At 46.6% G+C, this 18,148-nt stretch overlaps 1 protein-coding gene and 1 long non-coding RNA gene across 5 annotated transcripts in view; one reads left to right on the top strand and one right to left on the bottom strand.

The window, feature by feature from the left end:
* Positions 1 to 14,735, bottom strand: part of LOC122638159 — a 43,472-nt gene extending 28,737 nt beyond the window's left edge. For 2 of the 3 annotated variants that reach the window (XR_006329359.1, XR_006329361.1), the window contains exons 1-4: positions 13,684 to 14,166; positions 12,151 to 12,706; positions 11,331 to 11,536; positions 6,455 to 6,597 (exon numbers count right to left, since the gene is read on the bottom strand). This is a non-coding gene — a long non-coding RNA (uncharacterized LOC122638159). Of the gene's footprint in view, positions 1 to 6,454; positions 6,598 to 11,330; positions 11,537 to 12,150; positions 12,707 to 13,683; positions 14,167 to 14,460 lie in introns of those variants that run through there. The other variant, XR_006329360.1, reaches the window with a different exon arrangement.
* LOC122638148 (protein rhomboid) overlaps positions 1 to 18,148 on the top strand; it is a 247,900-nt gene that overhangs the window by 131,559 nt on the left and 98,193 nt on the right. For both annotated transcript variants that reach the window (XR_006329357.1, XM_043830894.1), the window contains exon 5: positions 12,571 to 12,683. Coding sequence is in view for 1 of the 2 variants with exons in the window: in XM_043830894.1 (XP_043686829.1) it covers positions 12,571 to 12,683 (113 nt within the window). In the remaining variant the exon portion in view is untranslated. The remainder of the gene's footprint in view (positions 1 to 12,570; positions 12,684 to 18,148) is intronic.

Below are 18,148 nucleotides of genomic sequence, written 5' to 3'. Positions count from 1 at the left end.
TTTTTTTTTTTTTTTGTTTATCATAAGAGAACTCAAACGTTAAAAGTACATATATGAACGATTCTTTGAAATCACTTTTCAGGTCTTGATAATTCGAAGAAACGTTAGAACGTTAATTTTATTTTTTAAGCAAGAACACGTGCACTTACTCGAACTTACGAATTGCTAACAAGGATAAAACATTGGTGCCGTAAGCGTCGAAAAAGATTCGGTAGATTCTTTGAAACATCAAAACCGACAAATTTGACGCAAAAGTTAGACTAAAGCACTCGCACGGAGCATACACGTGACATAGAAATTACAACGTAAGACATTTGACTCTTCCTCGCTTTTGGTAGCGTTCCACGCGCACGTAAACTTTCAAGTTATCCGAGCTCTCGCGTCTTCGCGGTCGTAACTTTCACGAATCTACCTGAAACTTCGAAAAGGGTGGTTTACTTTGACTTCGTTTCCGTCATTTACCGTCATCCTCGTCTTCTTCGTCGTCGTCGTCGTCATCGTCGCCGTCGTAGTCGTCGACGCCGTCGTTGTCTCCTACGTAAGGGTAGAAAGAAATTTCTCAAAGATTTTTATATTCAACAGGATGCCCGTAAAAAGTTTTTCAAAGAAAGAAATAGCAATTTGTACAATGTTTGTACGTTAAAATGCAAGTATACCAAAGAGCTTTCGAAATTTATTTTGCAGTAAAATTGGACGCAACGTACGGCACGTAGTTCGTTTGGACACTGTATACATACATTTATGTACCTATGTACCTACCTATGTAACTTTCTACGTATGCACGTAGGTACGTACGTACGTACGTACGTAGGTATTCACGTGACCATCTTGATAGCGGCGATTTCCAAACTTGTACAACTTCTAACGCGTTCCGTAGAGACGACTTTTGCAAAGTTGCAATAAAGTTTGAAAGGGTATTACGTGAAAGGGACGAAATCCGACGGACGTTTGACGGTACCACTGCCTCGTAGACGTGCGTTCTGTTTCATCGATTACATATTAGCGTGTTAGCCAAGACATTTCGGGAAAGTTCGTTCCTCGTTGAAACGATTTCGTGATATCTCCGTGAATGGAAGCGATTTAGGAAAGTAGTCGATGTTCGAGTCACGAGAATCGGAACGACCCCTACTTTTTTCCTATTGTCGTGAGATTCGATCTCGAAATTCGAAATTCGACAAAAATAAAGAAAGTCTCGTCTCCGTCGATCCTTCTTAGACAGCTAGAGTGCACGTAATAAGGGATGAAGATTTAAAGTAACGTCGGACACGTCGAAAGATCGTGTATCGTAGGACCAAAGGGTTAACAGCCGATAATTATTATCGGACGATCGGCTAAACTCGAGCAAAAAGAGGGCGTACAAGCTCGCCGTCCCACCTCAGCATCGGACTTATTTCGATAGAATTTTTGGCATAATCGTTGTAAGGTGCTGTCGAGCCTCGAGCCATGCCGCGATATCCATTATAACTTTATAACAATTTAATGTAACAATATAATTTTATTACCGGCCCGGTAAATACCCGTACCGTTTCATCTTCTCCTTTTGTTCTCTTTTTCTTTCTTTCTTTCATCTTCGTCCTCCGTTCCTTATCCTCCTTTTTCCTTTTCTTCGCATTGTTTTCGTTCTCCCAAGTAAATTAGGGCAGCTCACCAATTTTATTTCTTGGCCAAAGCTTCGTCCGATCCTTCTTATCGAAATTACTAATATCCGGCTACGTACAAGATAGGGATTACTCCTCCGTTCGACCAATCAATTTGCCGAGCTCCTTGCTCTTCCTTTTTATTCAGATCGGGAACCCGGTGAGTCGGTGGAGAGAGAGAGAGAGAGAGAGAGAGAGAGAGAGAGAGAGAGAGAGAGCGGGTGCACGCGTACAGGTGTTCGTAGAGTAGGTACAACGACGAGAAAATAAAATTGGAATCGGTGGAAAGATTACGATGACAAAAAGAAATACGGTAACGTTATTCGATTATTGAAAGGAAAAAAATCTACTTCGGAGAAAAATTTCTCTCGTTCTTTTTCTTTGCACTTATATGCCATGGCGCCGCGCCTCGCGTTTTCTTTTTCCTCCCTCGATTCCTTCTCTTTTTTCTCTCGTTCTCCTTCTTTTTTCTCCTCGAAGAACAAGCTATCGTGAGTCCTTGCCGGCAGCGGAGAGGAGTTTCTTGCCGAGGTGAATTAAGTCGTAATGAAGTAAGGAGTAAGAGCTTCTCCTCCCTTTTTCTTCCTCGTTCTCTCTTTTCAAGTCTCTCAGCAAAAGTGGATGGATAGACGCGTTGCCACGCGAAAGAGGTAAAGGAGAGAGAGGGGAAGAGTGGGGAGGCGAGGAAGAAACACAGAGAGAAAAAAGAAAAAGCTTTGCTTTGCGACGGGAAATAAAATGGACCAAGAAAGTGGAGCGGAACGAGAAAGGAAAAGAATGCTCTCCTCTTTTCTCTTATTTCTCTCGCGCGATGCTTTACCGTGTCATTAAATCGCGAGTCCGTTTAGGATCCTTCTTTCAAGAAAAATTTGTCTTGATCGATTCTTCGCGATTAATGCCGGATACCGCATCGTCCTGACAACGCGCGATTCCTTTTTTATTCGTCGAATAACACCAAAGGTAATAGCGCTTCCCAACTAAATCCAATTAACTCGGAAACACGACTCTCTTTCCTTATTTATAATATACTTTTAAGCGGTACAATTGTGGCTCATGCGTAATATCGTACTGACGAATACTCGTGATGAATAATTATTATCTCCGGCGAGCGTTGCGAAAATTGTTAACCACGCTAGCGGGCACCTCGCAAGGTAACTATATACGAGCGTGTACATGCATATACGTACATGTTGCTGGGAGAAAATGTGTATACACTTTAATCAGGCCGCGGCGGTGCTACTTCGCCACTACCAACCCTGCTTCGTCTCGTTACGGGCCGGTGTTAAATATGTTTACCGTTATTCGATGCTTTTATCATTGTTATATTTCTTTCTTTTCTCTTTTCTTTTCTCCTTCTTTGTTTTTCTTTGTTTTTTTTTTTATCTCTCTTCGACACAAATTTACGTCGGCGAGTAAAACGAGTATGTACACGCATATAATACGAATGAAAATCTTTTTTTTTCTGCGAATGAAAGCGTCGATACGTCTAATAACGCGAGTTCCTATCGTTTCGTTTGTCGGTAGGTGATTTTTTATCAAACGATCGATCATCTTTCGCCGATACAAATCGGTCTCGTCCGGTCCAAGTGCAGCGTGTTCGTCTTGATTAAACCAATAATGGAATTACAACGTTTCCATTCGACGTCTCCTCTCTCCGCTCTCCTCCATCTCCCTCTCCCCCTCCTGCTCCTCCTCCTCCTCCTCTTACCCTCTCAGCTTTCGATACAGCACGCCGTGTTACGATCATTGTATCCGTAATTCACTTTGACGTATAGCCCGAACCACGCGTCGACGGCTTTGCCATTATCGAAACTCGTGCCAATCGGTAGAACGATGGTGTCGCGCGTTTTCGAGAGCATAAATTTAGAAACGAGCGAGGCTAGTAAACCTCGACGTCGCGTTCCTTTTGAAGCGGCTTCCTCGTACTCTAATCTACGCTAAACTACACTAAACTCGTTGAAACGACATTATCGTCGATCCTTGGAAAATACGACTGGTACTTTCTGTCGGCTTAACTTTTATCGCTACATAAGTAATTCTCCTTTCGATTCGCCGAGTGACGGGAACGTAAACGTCGATTTCACGTCGGATAAATTTTATCTAACGTGTGTAAGAGGCTATGAAAGAAGGTTCGATAATTTTACTTGTTCCGAAAATATTCTTCCTCTCCCTCTCTCTCTCTCTCTCTCTCTCTCTCTCTCTCTCTCGTAAATCTACATCTTCCACGTTTGATGTATCCACGCGCAACCATCGCGCAGGATATACGACGAAATGAAATTTTCATCCGTGCGCTCCTTGGTCTCGGACTACGGCCTCTTTCCGCCTCCTTTGTCCATCCTTCGCGTTTATCGGATAACCTCGACCCGTTCGAAATTCTTTCGTTATCGATTCCGAGGCTCGTCCTTCGTGTTCGTCCCGTCGTATCCCAAAGATCTATCCGTCGGTTCGCTCGTTCACCCGCTTCGTTGGCATTTTGGATAGAACGTCGGGTAATCATAGTAAGACGTCGGACGAAACTTTAATCTTGGTGTATCGTCGTCCATCGAAAAATGACGGTTCTTTGTCGAGACTTTTCCGAGACAAACCTTTTTCAGCGAGCACAATGTTCGGTACGATATCGAAATACCTACTTTGAGTTTCTACTTGATTTAACGCGTCGATGATTCATTAAAGCGAACTTTGGCTCGTTTATTATCGTACCCTTCTTCGTGATTTCTGAAAGAGAAGAGAACGGAACGGTGGGAGAACGGAATTTTTATTTCGCAGCGGTAATCGACCGCAGCTTTATGCCTTCTTTAAGAGATGGCTAAAAATACATATTCGCCCGTTATGCCTTCGACCTTCTTTATTCGATCCATTTTACCCTTCGCCATTCTCTCGCTCTCTCTCTCTCTCTCTCTCTCTCTCTCTCTCTCTCTCTCACACGCCCTGTTCTTTCTATCTCACCAGTCTTTTGTCCAAGTTTGAGCGACTTCACAATACCTCGCCAACTCCCTACCACTTCCTTCCTTTTCTTCGACCTTTCTTCTTCCTTCGCTATCGATCCGGAACTCTCTCTAATTTATACGACTGTCAAAGTACTTAATTAATTGGTACTTCATCGGTAATAAACCTCGATGCAACCGAGAGTCGTATCTTGATTTATTTCATACAAATACCCGTCTATTCGGGATGTCCTATTTTAATTGCTATATGTTATCGGTGCAAACAATAATTAACTTTCTATAGAGGAAGATTGATCTATCCAAGATATGTCTTTTTCCAAACCATTTCACTTCTATATAGAATGTTAATTTCTTGGCATAGCTATTAAATTGTGAAAGATATTTGCATGGATCTATTGAAATTGGATATCGGATACTGTATACGGACTGCAGTTTATCTATATTCAAAATACCATCGTAGCGTACGATGAACGTTCGTCGAATGAGAGTCAATTAATAGCAACGCGATCGATGCGTTCGAAAAAAAAAAAAAAGAAAAAACAGAAGGGGAGGCGTCAAAGCGTTAAACGAAACGAAGGCGATCGTCGAACGAGAAGAATCGATCGATCGTTCGCGTCAACGAAGATCGACGATACTCTCTGCTTCGAAACGTGAAATTTATTCGTTTCGTTGTTTTCCACCTCTATTCCCCTTTCTATACCTCTTTTTCGCTCATGGCCTTTCCGTTTTCAAATTCCCCTTTTAACTCATTCGTCACAATTAGCATGGCCGGTTATCCCAACGTCAAGGCCGTGCGAATATTTATTTGTAACCCTTTGACGTGCATCTCCTCAAGAGCGTACACGGTGTATATATGCATATAATGGACGCACCAATATGTGTGTGGGTGTGTATATATATGTATGTATGTATATGTATATAATGGACGCATTAACGATAAGCTCTAATACCAACGTACTCGTACATTCAACGTTATGAGAAACCAGGCATGGTTAAGCTAACGTCGCAAATTAGTTTGCCGAAATGCTTTCAAAGTGGAAACTTGAATAACGCGTCTAATTGCTCTTTCCGGATAAAATGTAGTGCAACTTTTGGAGCCGGCAAAAAATGGTACATAATTTCTTTACATATCGAAGTCCTTCGCTTAAGCAATTCGTAGTTGGCATAGAAAATAAAGCAACGATCAACGGGAGAAACGTTTGTACGAATATTGCAACGTCCGCGTCCGTTCGCTCGTTACCAGAGCCGCCGAGCCAGAGAGTTCTAGCTGATAATAATAAGGCACTTTCATAATTACCGATGTAATTAGAGGGAAAAAAGGAGGTGCAGGAAGAAGAGAAGGCGAAGGAAGAAGAGAGGAGAAGGAAAAAGGATGCAACGCATTTCCTTCGACGATGACTACTACTATACTTCGTTCCGGCTATGTAACGTTGTTTTCGCAAGCGTCGGCTTTCGTTACATCCTTTCTCTTCTATCGCCTACCTTCACGGTTCGATACTTTTCCACCGGTATGTCTCCCGTTAACTCGCTTTGCACGCATCTACCGCGGTCCTATTTAATTGACAAGTAATATATATGATGTCGAATATTACGTCGAACCCCGCGCGTAAAATTCGCCTCTAAATTCCTCGTATAGTGGCTCTCTCAGAGATAGGCAAAGAACTCGATCGTTTCCTGTTTCGTTGGAACAGAAGTTCGAACGATCGTTCTCTTAATAATTTTATCGTGTCCGCGTGTAAAGTGTTACGAAAACATTGGGAAGGCCAGGAAGATATATCGATCTGGACGTTCTCGAGACGTTCTCGTCTCTATTCGGTGGAAGGCGCGATTCCTAAAATATTTACATGTTCGAGAGGAAGACCTAGAACTTACTCGGACGAGGAGTCGGGAAAGGGTGGCGTCGATCTCGTTCTCCTCGGGCCGAAGCAACCAGCCGAGAGTCACGAAGCTTCCTGCCGTCGGGCGTATTCCCGAATCCTCGCTCGTGACAAATCCCGATCTCCTTTCTCAACCACCTGTAGAAGAGAAAAGCTTAGATCTTGAAAGTACAGTCGAGAGCGATTCTTTTCGTTACCATAATATCAAATTTTCGAGAATAAAGTTTACGGCGGGTGAAGGAGTCTAATCGATCGAAAGAGTCTCGCGACTCCGTCGACTAGCCAGGAAATTTGCTAGATCGTGCGCGATCGATATTTGAATCAGTTTCGCAACGACATAATATCCGCTATCGAATCCGGCTTTCAATGTCCCGCAATGCGTCGGTATTCGAGCCGCACGACAGGAACTACTAACTGGATTCTCTATCGAGAGACAAACGTAGAGGGGAGGCAATCGGACAGTTTCTAGCGTCGAAACAGTGTGTGCCAATTAGATGTACTTATCGGAACAAGTAACTAGCTACGTTGCAACTTGACACGCAGCCATGTCAAAGTGCTTTGCACGTTCGTAGCGATGCAGTAGCGCATGCCATAATCCTTACTAACGAGGGATTAGTGTTCTCGCGGAATCCCTGCCGCCGTACGCCCGCATCCTCCTTCTACCTATTTGCTTTTGTTCTCGCTCCTATATCGCTTCTTCGGGGTTCCATCTCGACGTACTCTCTGACGTATTCACCGACAATAAGACTCCTCTCTATTCGTTCTTTTCATCGGTTCGTGCGATATGAACGTTCATTAAACGTTTGCGAGAGCTTACACGCGAGCGATCTCAATTTTCGATCGTTCCGTGTATCAGCGATATTACGGAAAATGCCGAATATTACGATCGACGCGTAATAATTCGACGAGAAAGGAATTTTCCTCGTACAAAGGACCGATAACGGGAACGTAGTTGTAACGGGTAATGGATAAGTAGGTATATCCGGACCGACGGATATAACGGGAGGATCTTCCTATTGGCCGGCTAATAAACACGTAGATCGTTCGCGTTCCCGTGCGTCCCACGGCGCTTATAACTTCGGAGCTTATTTTCGCGGCGGTACGTGTTCTTTCCTCGAGCGAGCGAGAGCACACTCGTGGAAAACGCCGTCTAACGGTGCCATCTTGACCCCGGTCACGCATCGGGAGGGAGTGGGTGGGTTCGTCGTTAGGAGATAGAATCTCGAGTTGCTCGCGAGCCGTAAAGGAACCTTTTCTTTCTCGCTTAAAACGCCCTTCCTCCTCGGAAACGGATTAAGACAACGTCCAATTACTTCGCGTTCAGGGAATTAACGAAAGAAAAATGGTCTTCGTTTCGTTCGCAAGCGATTAATGTTTCTTGTTTTCCTTCTTCCTTCCTTTATGTTCCTCTCTTTTCTTCGTTTCTTTTTTCTTCTTCTCTTTTCCTTTTCTCTCCTCCCAAGGTAGGCTCAATCAATGATCCCAGCAGCTAGCAATGATCCCAGTCCATCTCGCGCAAGGTGATATCCATTTGGCTCGTGGCAACGGGCGAGCTAGGAGTTTCGATCGTACTCTAGAAAAAAGTGCTGGCGGGGCGGAGGGGAGTAGAGGTAGGGGCGAAGGGATGTAAGGCGACGGCAAGAAATTTACAAGCGAATATGCGGCGAGGCGTCGCGCGGAAAGCGGCTTTTCACGCGCGTAACGCGCCTCGATTTCCATAACGGAGCTTCTCGATGTTTACCGCGCTTTAAAGCGAAGCCCACGGCTCTTACCTTCCGGATCCTCCGCTCGCTCCTGTTCATCGATCCGAACGACTACCCCGTCGAGCTAGATCTCGGAGATTTCATCGAGACACTCGATAATTATGCAGATTGACGTGCAAACAAAACGCCGCTTCTCCGCTCTTGCTATCGCTCCTCTCGTTATTGGAGCGTACATTTATGATATTTTATCGTTGCCAGCTACGATGACGTAGGAGCAACGATGGCTTTACGATTATCGATCGTTTGATAGCTTCCTTAACGTTCGGTAACCGAAAGGGCGCTGCGTTTTCTCGCGAAATTAGAGATAGAGAGAGGGGGAGGGGGGGATGAATCCAGAGTCGGAGGGCAGCAAATTTGCTCGGACAACAATTTAGCATACCGAATCGTCCGGCCTGACGGCGACTCGTTGGATAACCCTTGCGTTCTCCCGCGCGTCCGTGTAAACGCAACATAATGAAATCCGTGCCATTAGGCCCGGCACGAAGGGTAAACGCGATGCACCCTCCTCTCCCACCGCCCGTACAAACGTCGGTTTCCGACTCGCTCGTCGCTCGACTCGATTCGATCGAAATCGAATGGATTCGCGATTGCCGATAAAAAATTGGAAAAATTCACGCTCGACGCATCGACGACGCGAAGTAGCGTCGAGTAAACCCGCGCAAACATACTTAGGAGACGTGGATGGGTAAATATCGAAGCACTCGTCGCGATAAGCGCCCCGCCTAGAGATCGATGTTGTCACGAAGGATTCGATTGTCGATCGTTGACGCATTCGTCGTTCGATAAGTAAGTACAACGTTTGAAAATGAATACGTAACTCGCACGAGCGATTATCCATCGTAAGGAGCATTAGTCGGGGAAGCGTGCGGATCGTGCAGTTGCCGAGAGAATGGAATAGAAACGGCGAACTCAGGATGCCGGACGATCGAGCAATCCGATGATCGCGCCCTAATCGAATTAAACTCGGCGCGTGTACTCTCCTGTATTTACGATGGGCTGACTCGTCGCTTCGGATTTGCTACGTTCGCGCGATAATGGCCGAGCTTGGTGGCGCGTCGCCGTACGACCACCGAACCGACCTCGATCTCTCCTCCGCCACTCTTCCGAGCCTTCGGCGAAAGCACGTCTCGCGCTGATCTCGAAAGGATTACGTCGGATGTCCGGCTGATTCGCCGAGGATCTCGAAAATCGGCAAAATTCCTTCCAAGTGTATCCGCGTCTACGCGCGCGCACCCACCGTCGCGAGGTCGTCCGAGTATCGATTCCTCTCGATCTTTCGCCGATACAGTGCCTCGACGATGTTTTCCAAATCGCTAATCACGATTTCCATCGATTATCGCGCGAGACGAGTATTTCGATGTACGAGCGCGGGTCCATATTTATAGCAGGCATTTACCTAACGAATGCATCGTACGTATATAACGCGTAAAATGGATATACCGTAGATACATGCATACTAAATGTACCACGTGTAAATACGTATCTCTTGATAATAGTTACATGTACGTGGATAATATAAGCGTACGTACGTACGTACGTATATATTATACGGGACAAGCCGTATTAACGTATTCAATCGTATTACATCGATGAAACGATCGAGCAAAGAGAAACAAATGTCGACTCGATTCTCCGCGTTCGACTGACACCGTTCGTTTATCCACGTACGACGGTACAACCGAACGTCTATCCCCGAGTTTTCGTCGATGAGAGGTGGACGAGAAAAAACAAAGGGAAACAAAAGAAAAAGGAAAAAGCAAAGAATCGTCGAAATTCGAGAAGGCAGTGCTCGTCGAGACGTAAAACTCCTCCTCTGTTCTACGAAATTCAAAGCCGAAAGATCGATATAGGCGAGAACTCCCGAAACGAATTTCTTCCGAACGAGATGATCTCGAACGGAGACTCGAAACAGGAAAGCGCGTTCAAAGGAAGAATATTCCCTCTGTTTGCTCGAATATACGCGGTTAAAACGATGCGCTTTGGAATATTCATAGATCGGTGTAGCTACCGATAAACCGAACGCGCGAGCCTTTGCGAGGACGTTCCATTTTGACGCTTAAAAGATGCAACGTTAATTGAATTAATGAATCATTCGTCCTACAGAGAGAAAGAGGAATGAAGCGAACGTAGGCGCGCGCAGTAACAGAATACTTATTTGGATTACGGGATAATGGTACCGTTTGGTATTATGTAACTATCGTTAAACATTTCAACGGGAGTTAGTAAACGGCTGGATAATCTCGTTCGAACGAAGATCGACAAAGTAATGCATGATTAAATAATGGATATTGGATAGCGAAGCAACGCGAAGGAAAAATCGCCTTCCGTATTTGCGTTACTTAATCCGATAAATAATGCATTTTCACGTTTGTGCTAGAGGCTGATTAATTAATTATATAATGATCGCATTACGAGCTGACATTAATTTTTCGAGCTACCGTACTCTTTGCTCCTTTTCGAGGGATGATTTTTTACACCGACGTATCTATTTGTTGCAAAATTCGGAGGGAAATGTGGGCAAGGGCTTCGCGATAGGCAGCGTATTAAAATGCATCAGGTTGCATATAGCTAGCTAGAAGGATCGATCCTCGAGCATCCCTTAGTGACTGTCAAGTTAGTAGAGTGGCACGGTGAGGCAGACTTTTCGTAATCGAAGAGCCTCGAGAAAGTAGACGGAGAGAACGCTCGGTAGATGGAAAGAGGAGCAGGGAGAAACTCAGCTGCAAGGTGGAAGCGCCTAATACCACTATTATAGACAGCCGAGTAATCCTGCAGATGGGTCCTCCTATGACCGTGATTGCTCGTTCGAGACGACCAACCTACATACAAGCCGTACCGACGTTCTACGTGTTTTCGCGGAGACAACTTTCTTCGAAAATCTACCTTCTTCCTTTTTCCTTCGGCCGTCGTTGCTGTTTAGCGAGAGAGAGAGAGGGGGGGGGGGAAGAGAGAGAGGTAAGTAGGGAGAATCGTTAAACGTTCTCGAACGAGCAGAAAGAATGAAAAATCGACGAAGCGGAGAGGAAGAAGGCCAAAGTAGCTCTCTCTCCCTCTCTCCCTCCGACCTGACGAGAGAGGAAGGACGATTTGAAAGCAAATTAAATTTACCTCCTGTCACGAGCTTTCCTCTCCTTCTTCTTCCTCCTCCTCCTCTTCTTTTCTCGGCCTTCTTTTTGGCAATCAAACGTGCAAGCAAGGAGCAAGCGCATGCGCGGTCCTACCGAGCCACCCCCGGCAGGCCCCGTCCTGGCGCATCCCCCTCGTGGTAGCCGCAGCGAGACCGAAACTCGATCCTCGTCTTCCTTCGCCTTCGTCTAGAGCCATAAGGAAGTTCAGTGGCGTCGTAATCAGAGGGATACGAGCGACCCTGCCGAGACGGCGTTTCGAATTATAACGATAATACTCGTAGGTATGTACGAAATAAGAGAGTCTCGCGTTCCCTCGCGTCGAAAGGCGAAACTCCTGGGGGAGAACGCCGGAGGGAATATTCCGTGCTACGGATAGGACGGTTATTTTGCGAATCGCGGCCCCGGATCGATCTCCGTTCGTTCGTTCGTTCGTTCGTCGGACGTTAGCCGGTCGATTACTTTGGTACGTAATCGAGCCCGGCTCGTTCGTACCGGTAATTCGATATCTTAGCGGTAATTTCCAGGATGTTACCGCGAAACGTTCCGATATAATTTTAGGATTCGAGGAGCGAGGCTCGCGAACGAGAACGAATTTCGACAAATTTTCCTTACACGTTACTCTCCTAGGAGATTCTACGCTACTGGTCCGCGTACTTAGCTTTGTATACACGAACGCAAAGTACCGGTATAAGAGGACGTTCTTGTGTTTGACCAGAGTGCGCGCGCGCGCAATCACCTGCTTGCTCTCGACGTTAAGAGAAGGAATACATACATACGTATGTACTTACTTGCATACATACCTAACCGAGAAGAGCGCACACCTACGTAACTTAACGTCTCGGAGTTTGCTGCGAGCGTTCTTGCTTACATTTGCCTAACAGCGTTAACGGATCCTGATCCAAATATCAGACTTCGTGCTTCGAGGAAGACCGCAAGCGGCCTTACTCAAAATGATCTTGCCAAAGCTCCGGGAAACCGCCTCGTTTAGCAGCCTCTTCGGACTCCCTCGACTCGCGTCTTCTTTGATAGCAGCCGTCGGATCGTTTGATCTAGAGAAATTTTATGCGAGGGCAGCGTGCCAAACTTTTCTTGCCCCCGAGCCTCTCGATTTTCTTTTTTAGAGAACATTCTCGAACGCTGCTTTCATTGTGAGATTCCTCCAAACTCGGACTACATTTTCTTATTCTACACGTTTTTGTTTCTTTTTTGTTTGCTTCCAGATGAGCGGCAAACGGACGAGGAGCTTCAAATGCGCGGTCCACCATCGGGACCGCGAGGTGTGCTCCGAGAACGACTTTCATCTGCTCGTGCGCGAGCCGCCGTTGTTTCGCAGGTAACGTCCGATCCCTGATCGACCTTTTTATCACGAAACGAATCGGTTACTCCTTTTCTCCGTTCGACTGGAATTAAAAAGGAGAAAGAAAAGAGAAGAAAAAACGCGGCTAAGGGCGCGGTATAAAGGGCCGAGTTCGGATAAATCGATACTATCTCTCTCTCTCTCTCTCTCTCTCTCTCTCTCTCTCTCTCTCGCACGCGCGACATTGAAACGGTAAAGGAGTTCGCTGGAGGGTAGAAAGGGAGAAAGGGTTCCTCTTTGGGGTGGAAGTGGAAGAAAGATGCGCAAGGTGAACGGATAAAATGAGAAAAGAAGAAGAAAACCTCGAGGTCCTGTGTTTTACTATTCCACTGGAATATCTTACCGTAGGATAGGGCTGGAGAACAGAAAAGGGTGGGGGACGACCGTTCTTACTGTGTTTCTGCTCTGCATTTTATACGCCGCATCGTTACCCATGCGAAGGAATCTTGAGCGTGGGAGATGGAGGAGGAGGAGGAGGAGGAGGAGGAAGAGCGGCGACGTAGCTTGTATCTCGTACGACCCGCGAAGCATCAACGTCTTCCTGCTCCTCTTGGCTCAACGACGAGAACGATCTCCCGTTCTTTATTCCTTCTTACCCTCCTCTCCCCTCCTCTCTTCTTTTTTGCTCTTTTAACTTTTCCTCTCTTTTTCTTTTTTTACCCGTCTTTCTTCGATTCGCGAGCGAATTGGGAGGAACGTCTGGCGCGTTATTTAAAGATTTAACTTCGCTCCGGAAGAATATGACCGGGGACGAACGGATGCCCGTTCGAAGACGACGGGCAGTCGGTCTAGAGAGACGTTAGACGGAACAACCGCGTTAACGCGATATCGTCCTGAATCGCAAGAAAGAGAGTATAATCGATCGGCCGATGAAGCGTTTTGCTCGCACGTTTATTGTCGACGTTTATCTTTGGATCTTTTTCCTCTTTTTTCTTTTCTTTTCTTTTTTTTTTTTTTTCTTTTTTTATTTACTTACTCTTATTTCCACGGGGAAGACCGAATCCTCTTTTAACCTTTAACGAAACTACCCCGAGAAAAGATGCTCCTCTTATCGTTCTTACTCGCTTCGCAAACGATAGCCTGCCGGAGGAAGCTCCTTGGTGTTCTTCTTCATTTTCCAAGACTAATTACGACTTAAGCCAAGGCTAAGAAACTAATTGTATGTAACGTCCGATCCTTAAAGCTCGTTATCTTTGTGATTAATGATGCAGAGCTTCTCTTTTCTCTCTCGAATAGAAGTTGGAAACAACGTGGGTGCCTCTCTCGCGCGTTCGCGCTTCCCTCGAGTTTCGCGACTTTCGAGTGCTCCTCGTACTTTCTCCTACTTTTCCGGAACGAAATGCTTTAGAAAAGAGAGCCGTTTTCTTATAAAATTGCGTTCTCAACAAATGCCGGAATTTACTTCCTTTCGTTAAAAAGAAAACGGACGAAATGGTTGAAGTATAATTAGGAAAAAGAAAGGAAAAGGAGGTTTTTGGCTTTAGAATAACGAAATATTTTTGGCTAGAAATCGAGTCGCTACCGCGATACTCGTATAGTCTTAACCAGAGTCTTTTTCATAAACTCGAAACCATGAAAGAGAAGAGAAAGAAGAAGAAACGGTGGTGGGGTGGCGGTGGTGGTGGTGCGTTAGTGGTTATAGCGGCGGTAGTGGTAGTCGATGGAGAATGGGAGGACGTAAGAGGACGAGGGTGTACGGGCGAGAATAACCCGCGCGAGTACGCTAGCGCCGAGACTTAAGGCTTCTACTCACAACGAATTTCAAGCGCACGACTCGGAACCTGCTCGGAATATCCTCTCTTCATATTTCCGTCGAAACTCTTCTCTTTCTCTCTCTCGCTCGTTCTCGTTCGTTCTTAACGCCGCTACAACGATTTCCTCGGCCCTTCTGCCTCGACACGAGACGATATTTTATTTGCGAGGAACCTGCCTGCAGGTTGCCGTGCTTCTCTCTTATCTTGTGTACACAGGAATTTCATCGCGGCACGGAGATTTCGTGTTGTTAAAGTCGGAGAGATAGACCGTGAGAGAGCGAGCGAGCGAGCGAGCGAGCGAGCGAGAGAGAGAGAGAGAGAGAGAGAGAGAGAGAGAGAGAGAAGGGGGGATACTCTGTCTCTTTCCTCGATCCTTCTCCCCCCACGCTTCGCCTATCTTTCATTAACTCTCTCGTAGGTTTCTTCGACTATCTCGCGCGCGCTCTCTCTCTCTCTCTCCTTTCGCGCAGACGATACGATGAATTATTTATGAATAGCAGCCGGGAACAAGTCGAATCGAGCACGCTCGAGAAACCCTGGCACTGCTCGATGTTTGATACGCATCCACCTTCCACATCGTGGTTGAGTTTTACTCGACGAAGAGACACGAATTTTCTCTCGAATTCTGCCTGGACCCACCACCACCTTGCCACTTTATAAAATTCCAAGAAACGTATCCGAGAATATTTATAATCGATAAGATCGAAAACAAGGAGGTACGTTCGTTAGAAATTCTTTTTCCTGGTCCTTCGAGATACGTCAACAACGTAGGATTTTCTCTCGTTCGAAAGAAAGACGACGACTTTGTAACGAGTTACGTGACTTCTCTTGTATACTCTCGCGATCGTCGAAGGATTTTCCTCCAAAAAAAAAAAAAAAACAGAAAAAATGAAGAAAGGAGAAGAAAGAGAAAAATGTACCTCGAATAATGCGAAACGCGTATATTTTCAGATCTCGAAGAAAATCCTAGCGATAAAAGCAGATATTCCTTGAAAAATAGCGTGAAAAGGCGACGCGATAGCTCGTTTCCTCGTTCGTCGCATTTCGTTCTCCGTTTCTCTCGCCGAATGGATAGGAAATTTTCTTTGACAAATATAACCAAACGCCTTTACGTAGTCCATCGCCAAGGACAAAGAAGCGATTTCGCACCCTATAAAATATTACAAACAGCGGCTATTATATCGCTGGAGAGCGTTTGCGAGAATTTCGTGCGTTTTCTTTTTTTTTCTCTCTTGCTCACTTTTTCTCGCGTAAAGCATAAAAGGAAGATCGCTGAAATAGTTCTTGCTCCTTCAAGAAGATTTTGTCGGCGACGAAGCAAAATCGCTGCGAAGGGATTTGAAGGAAAGGAGGAGAAGTTTCAAAGGGGTACGCAGAATGACGATGATCGAGTAATGTATTGCAAATGTATTTATTGAGTTTTTCAAACAAAAGAAAAAACAAAACGTTTCGTACAAAACAGAACGAAAAATCAAACTTTTCACAAAAAAAAAAAAAAACTGTCACAAAAAGAAAGAAAAAGAAAAGAACGATCGGTCTTTTACGTCGATCTCCGATCGTTGATAAAATACTTAAAGGGCACGTTTTCGGAAGGTAGATTACCCGTGGCAGGTCCGAGTGGTCACGCAACGAACGTGTCTCGAGTTAATAGAGGGATAACGTGAAAGGTGACGTGGCCAAGTGGCCCACTGGTTCGTGAAAAATACGCGAGAGACTCGTCGAGGGTGGCGAAAACATCTTGCACCTGGTTTTCGTTGCCACCGTCGTCGCGTCGGTCTCGCGCTCGAAAAACATCTTGCGTTCGGGACACGAAATATTTTATCGAGCTCGTCGCCCCTCCGAGATGACCGAACAACGAGGAAACTCGCGGTATATCTTTTTCCACCCATGCGTTACTTCACCCACGTGTTCGACGGTTCGGTTTACATCGAAACGAGACGACACTTTGTAATTTTCGACACGAAATTTCTACCGATCGAATTCGAACGCGCACTGACTCGACGACGAAACGACGACTCGCGAAACACTCGCGCGACGCAAATAAATATTCTCTCTTCCTCTCCCTCCCTCCCTCCCTCCCTCCCATTGCTCTCCCTCCCCATCCCCCCTCTCCCTTCGGTTGTTTGGTTCTGACAGGAATATAGAGAGGGCGAGGGAACGGGGAAAAAAAGTCGAAGAAAATAACGTCGGTGAAAAGTCGACGACGTGCACCGCGCGAGGTGCGCCGAGCGAATGCCGTCCGTGCTCGGAGTCGCGGGGGTCGAGCGGCGGCGCGTACGAGCGGCGTGGCTCGCGATTGGCGCGCCAAGGTCCCCACCAAAGTGAGAGACCGGCGGGGGCCTATCGGCTGCGCGGTCTCCCCACCCAGCGCGTAGGACCGCGTGTGCACCCACGCAGGGCGGCTCGTGGCCGCTCGTCGCTCGAGGCTCCAAGCAGTCAGTCAGTCAGTCAGTCACTCAGTAGGCCCGCGGCGCGCCACGAGGTGGGACCTGCGAACGTACGGCATCGTACGCGCGACGACACGTTTCTTGGCCGCGACATATATCGCGCGCGCGCGCGAGAGAAAGAGAGAGAGCGCGCGCTCCTACACCTGTCACCGAAGCTTCCTTCCGTCTTCGTCCATCGGCCGAACGATCGAATTCTACGAATCGTTCTCTTTCTCTCGTTCGACGAGAAAGAGGAAAGGTGTGCACGTCGAGTTAACGAGGAACGGGCCGGAATAGGCGCGTAATCGAATTCCTCGTTTCGTCGAAGAAGAACGTACGAGAGAGCTCGCGCGCCCGATCCCGAAAGGACGTTTTTGACGAGGATCGGCAGAAGCGGCCTCCGAAAATTACGTTACGATCCGCCGAAAGCGTCGTTACTCTTTCGTCTATCACGAGAGGTGGCTCGACGAGGCTTCGTCGTCGTAGCACCGTATCGCTCGAGAGGAGCGCGTGACCTTCGCGCTATCGGAAAGTGTCGCTGACTCCTCGCGCCGGTGGTACTCTTTCGAGAGGTGCCGCCGGAGGTGCAGCCGCTCCTCGAGAATTCCTTGGTGACTTCTAACGATCGCGGTGGTGTGCTCGTCCGCGATCGTACCTCCTCGCCGGCAACGTGGAAACAAGACGTCGGTGGGACAATGTGCTTGACCGCTACGCCACTGAGCGCGACCAAAATTGTGAAGAACGATGCTAGAGAGGCAACCGCTACCGTTGCTACCAACGCTACTGCTATCACCATTCCCGTCGCCCCCGCCAACGGGCAGGTGCAAGGATCTCACGACACCTCCAACCATGTCGTTGCCGAAGCGGGCAAGCCGCAAAACAAGACGACCACGTAAATAATAACTCACGTCTTCTTTAAACTTTGTCGAGTGACGATGACTACGCTACGATATTCGATAGACGACGATACCTTCCCGATTCTCCTTCGCGGCTAACGTCGAGACTTTTTTACGTCGGCCGTCGTCCACTGCTCTCGTTTCCGTGACGTTCGTTTCTTCTTGCGAAACCAGGATGTTAGAGTTTCGAAACGAAATATAGGAAGACTCCCGAAATATAGGAATCGAAAATAGAAACGTCTCGGAGAAACCTTCTCCAAACGAGTCGCGTAATAACAATGATAACGATAATAATAATAATAATAATAATAATAATAATAATAATTTGATCAATCGGATACGTTTACGAGTCCGTAAGCGTCGCA

This window comes from Vespula pensylvanica, chromosome 2, assembly GCF_014466175.1.
Source record: "Vespula pensylvanica isolate Volc-1 chromosome 2, ASM1446617v1, whole genome shotgun sequence".
NCBI lineage: Eukaryota > Metazoa > Arthropoda > Insecta > Hymenoptera > Vespidae > Vespula > Vespula pensylvanica.
This window is presented reverse-complemented; position numbering and strand designations above follow the sequence as displayed.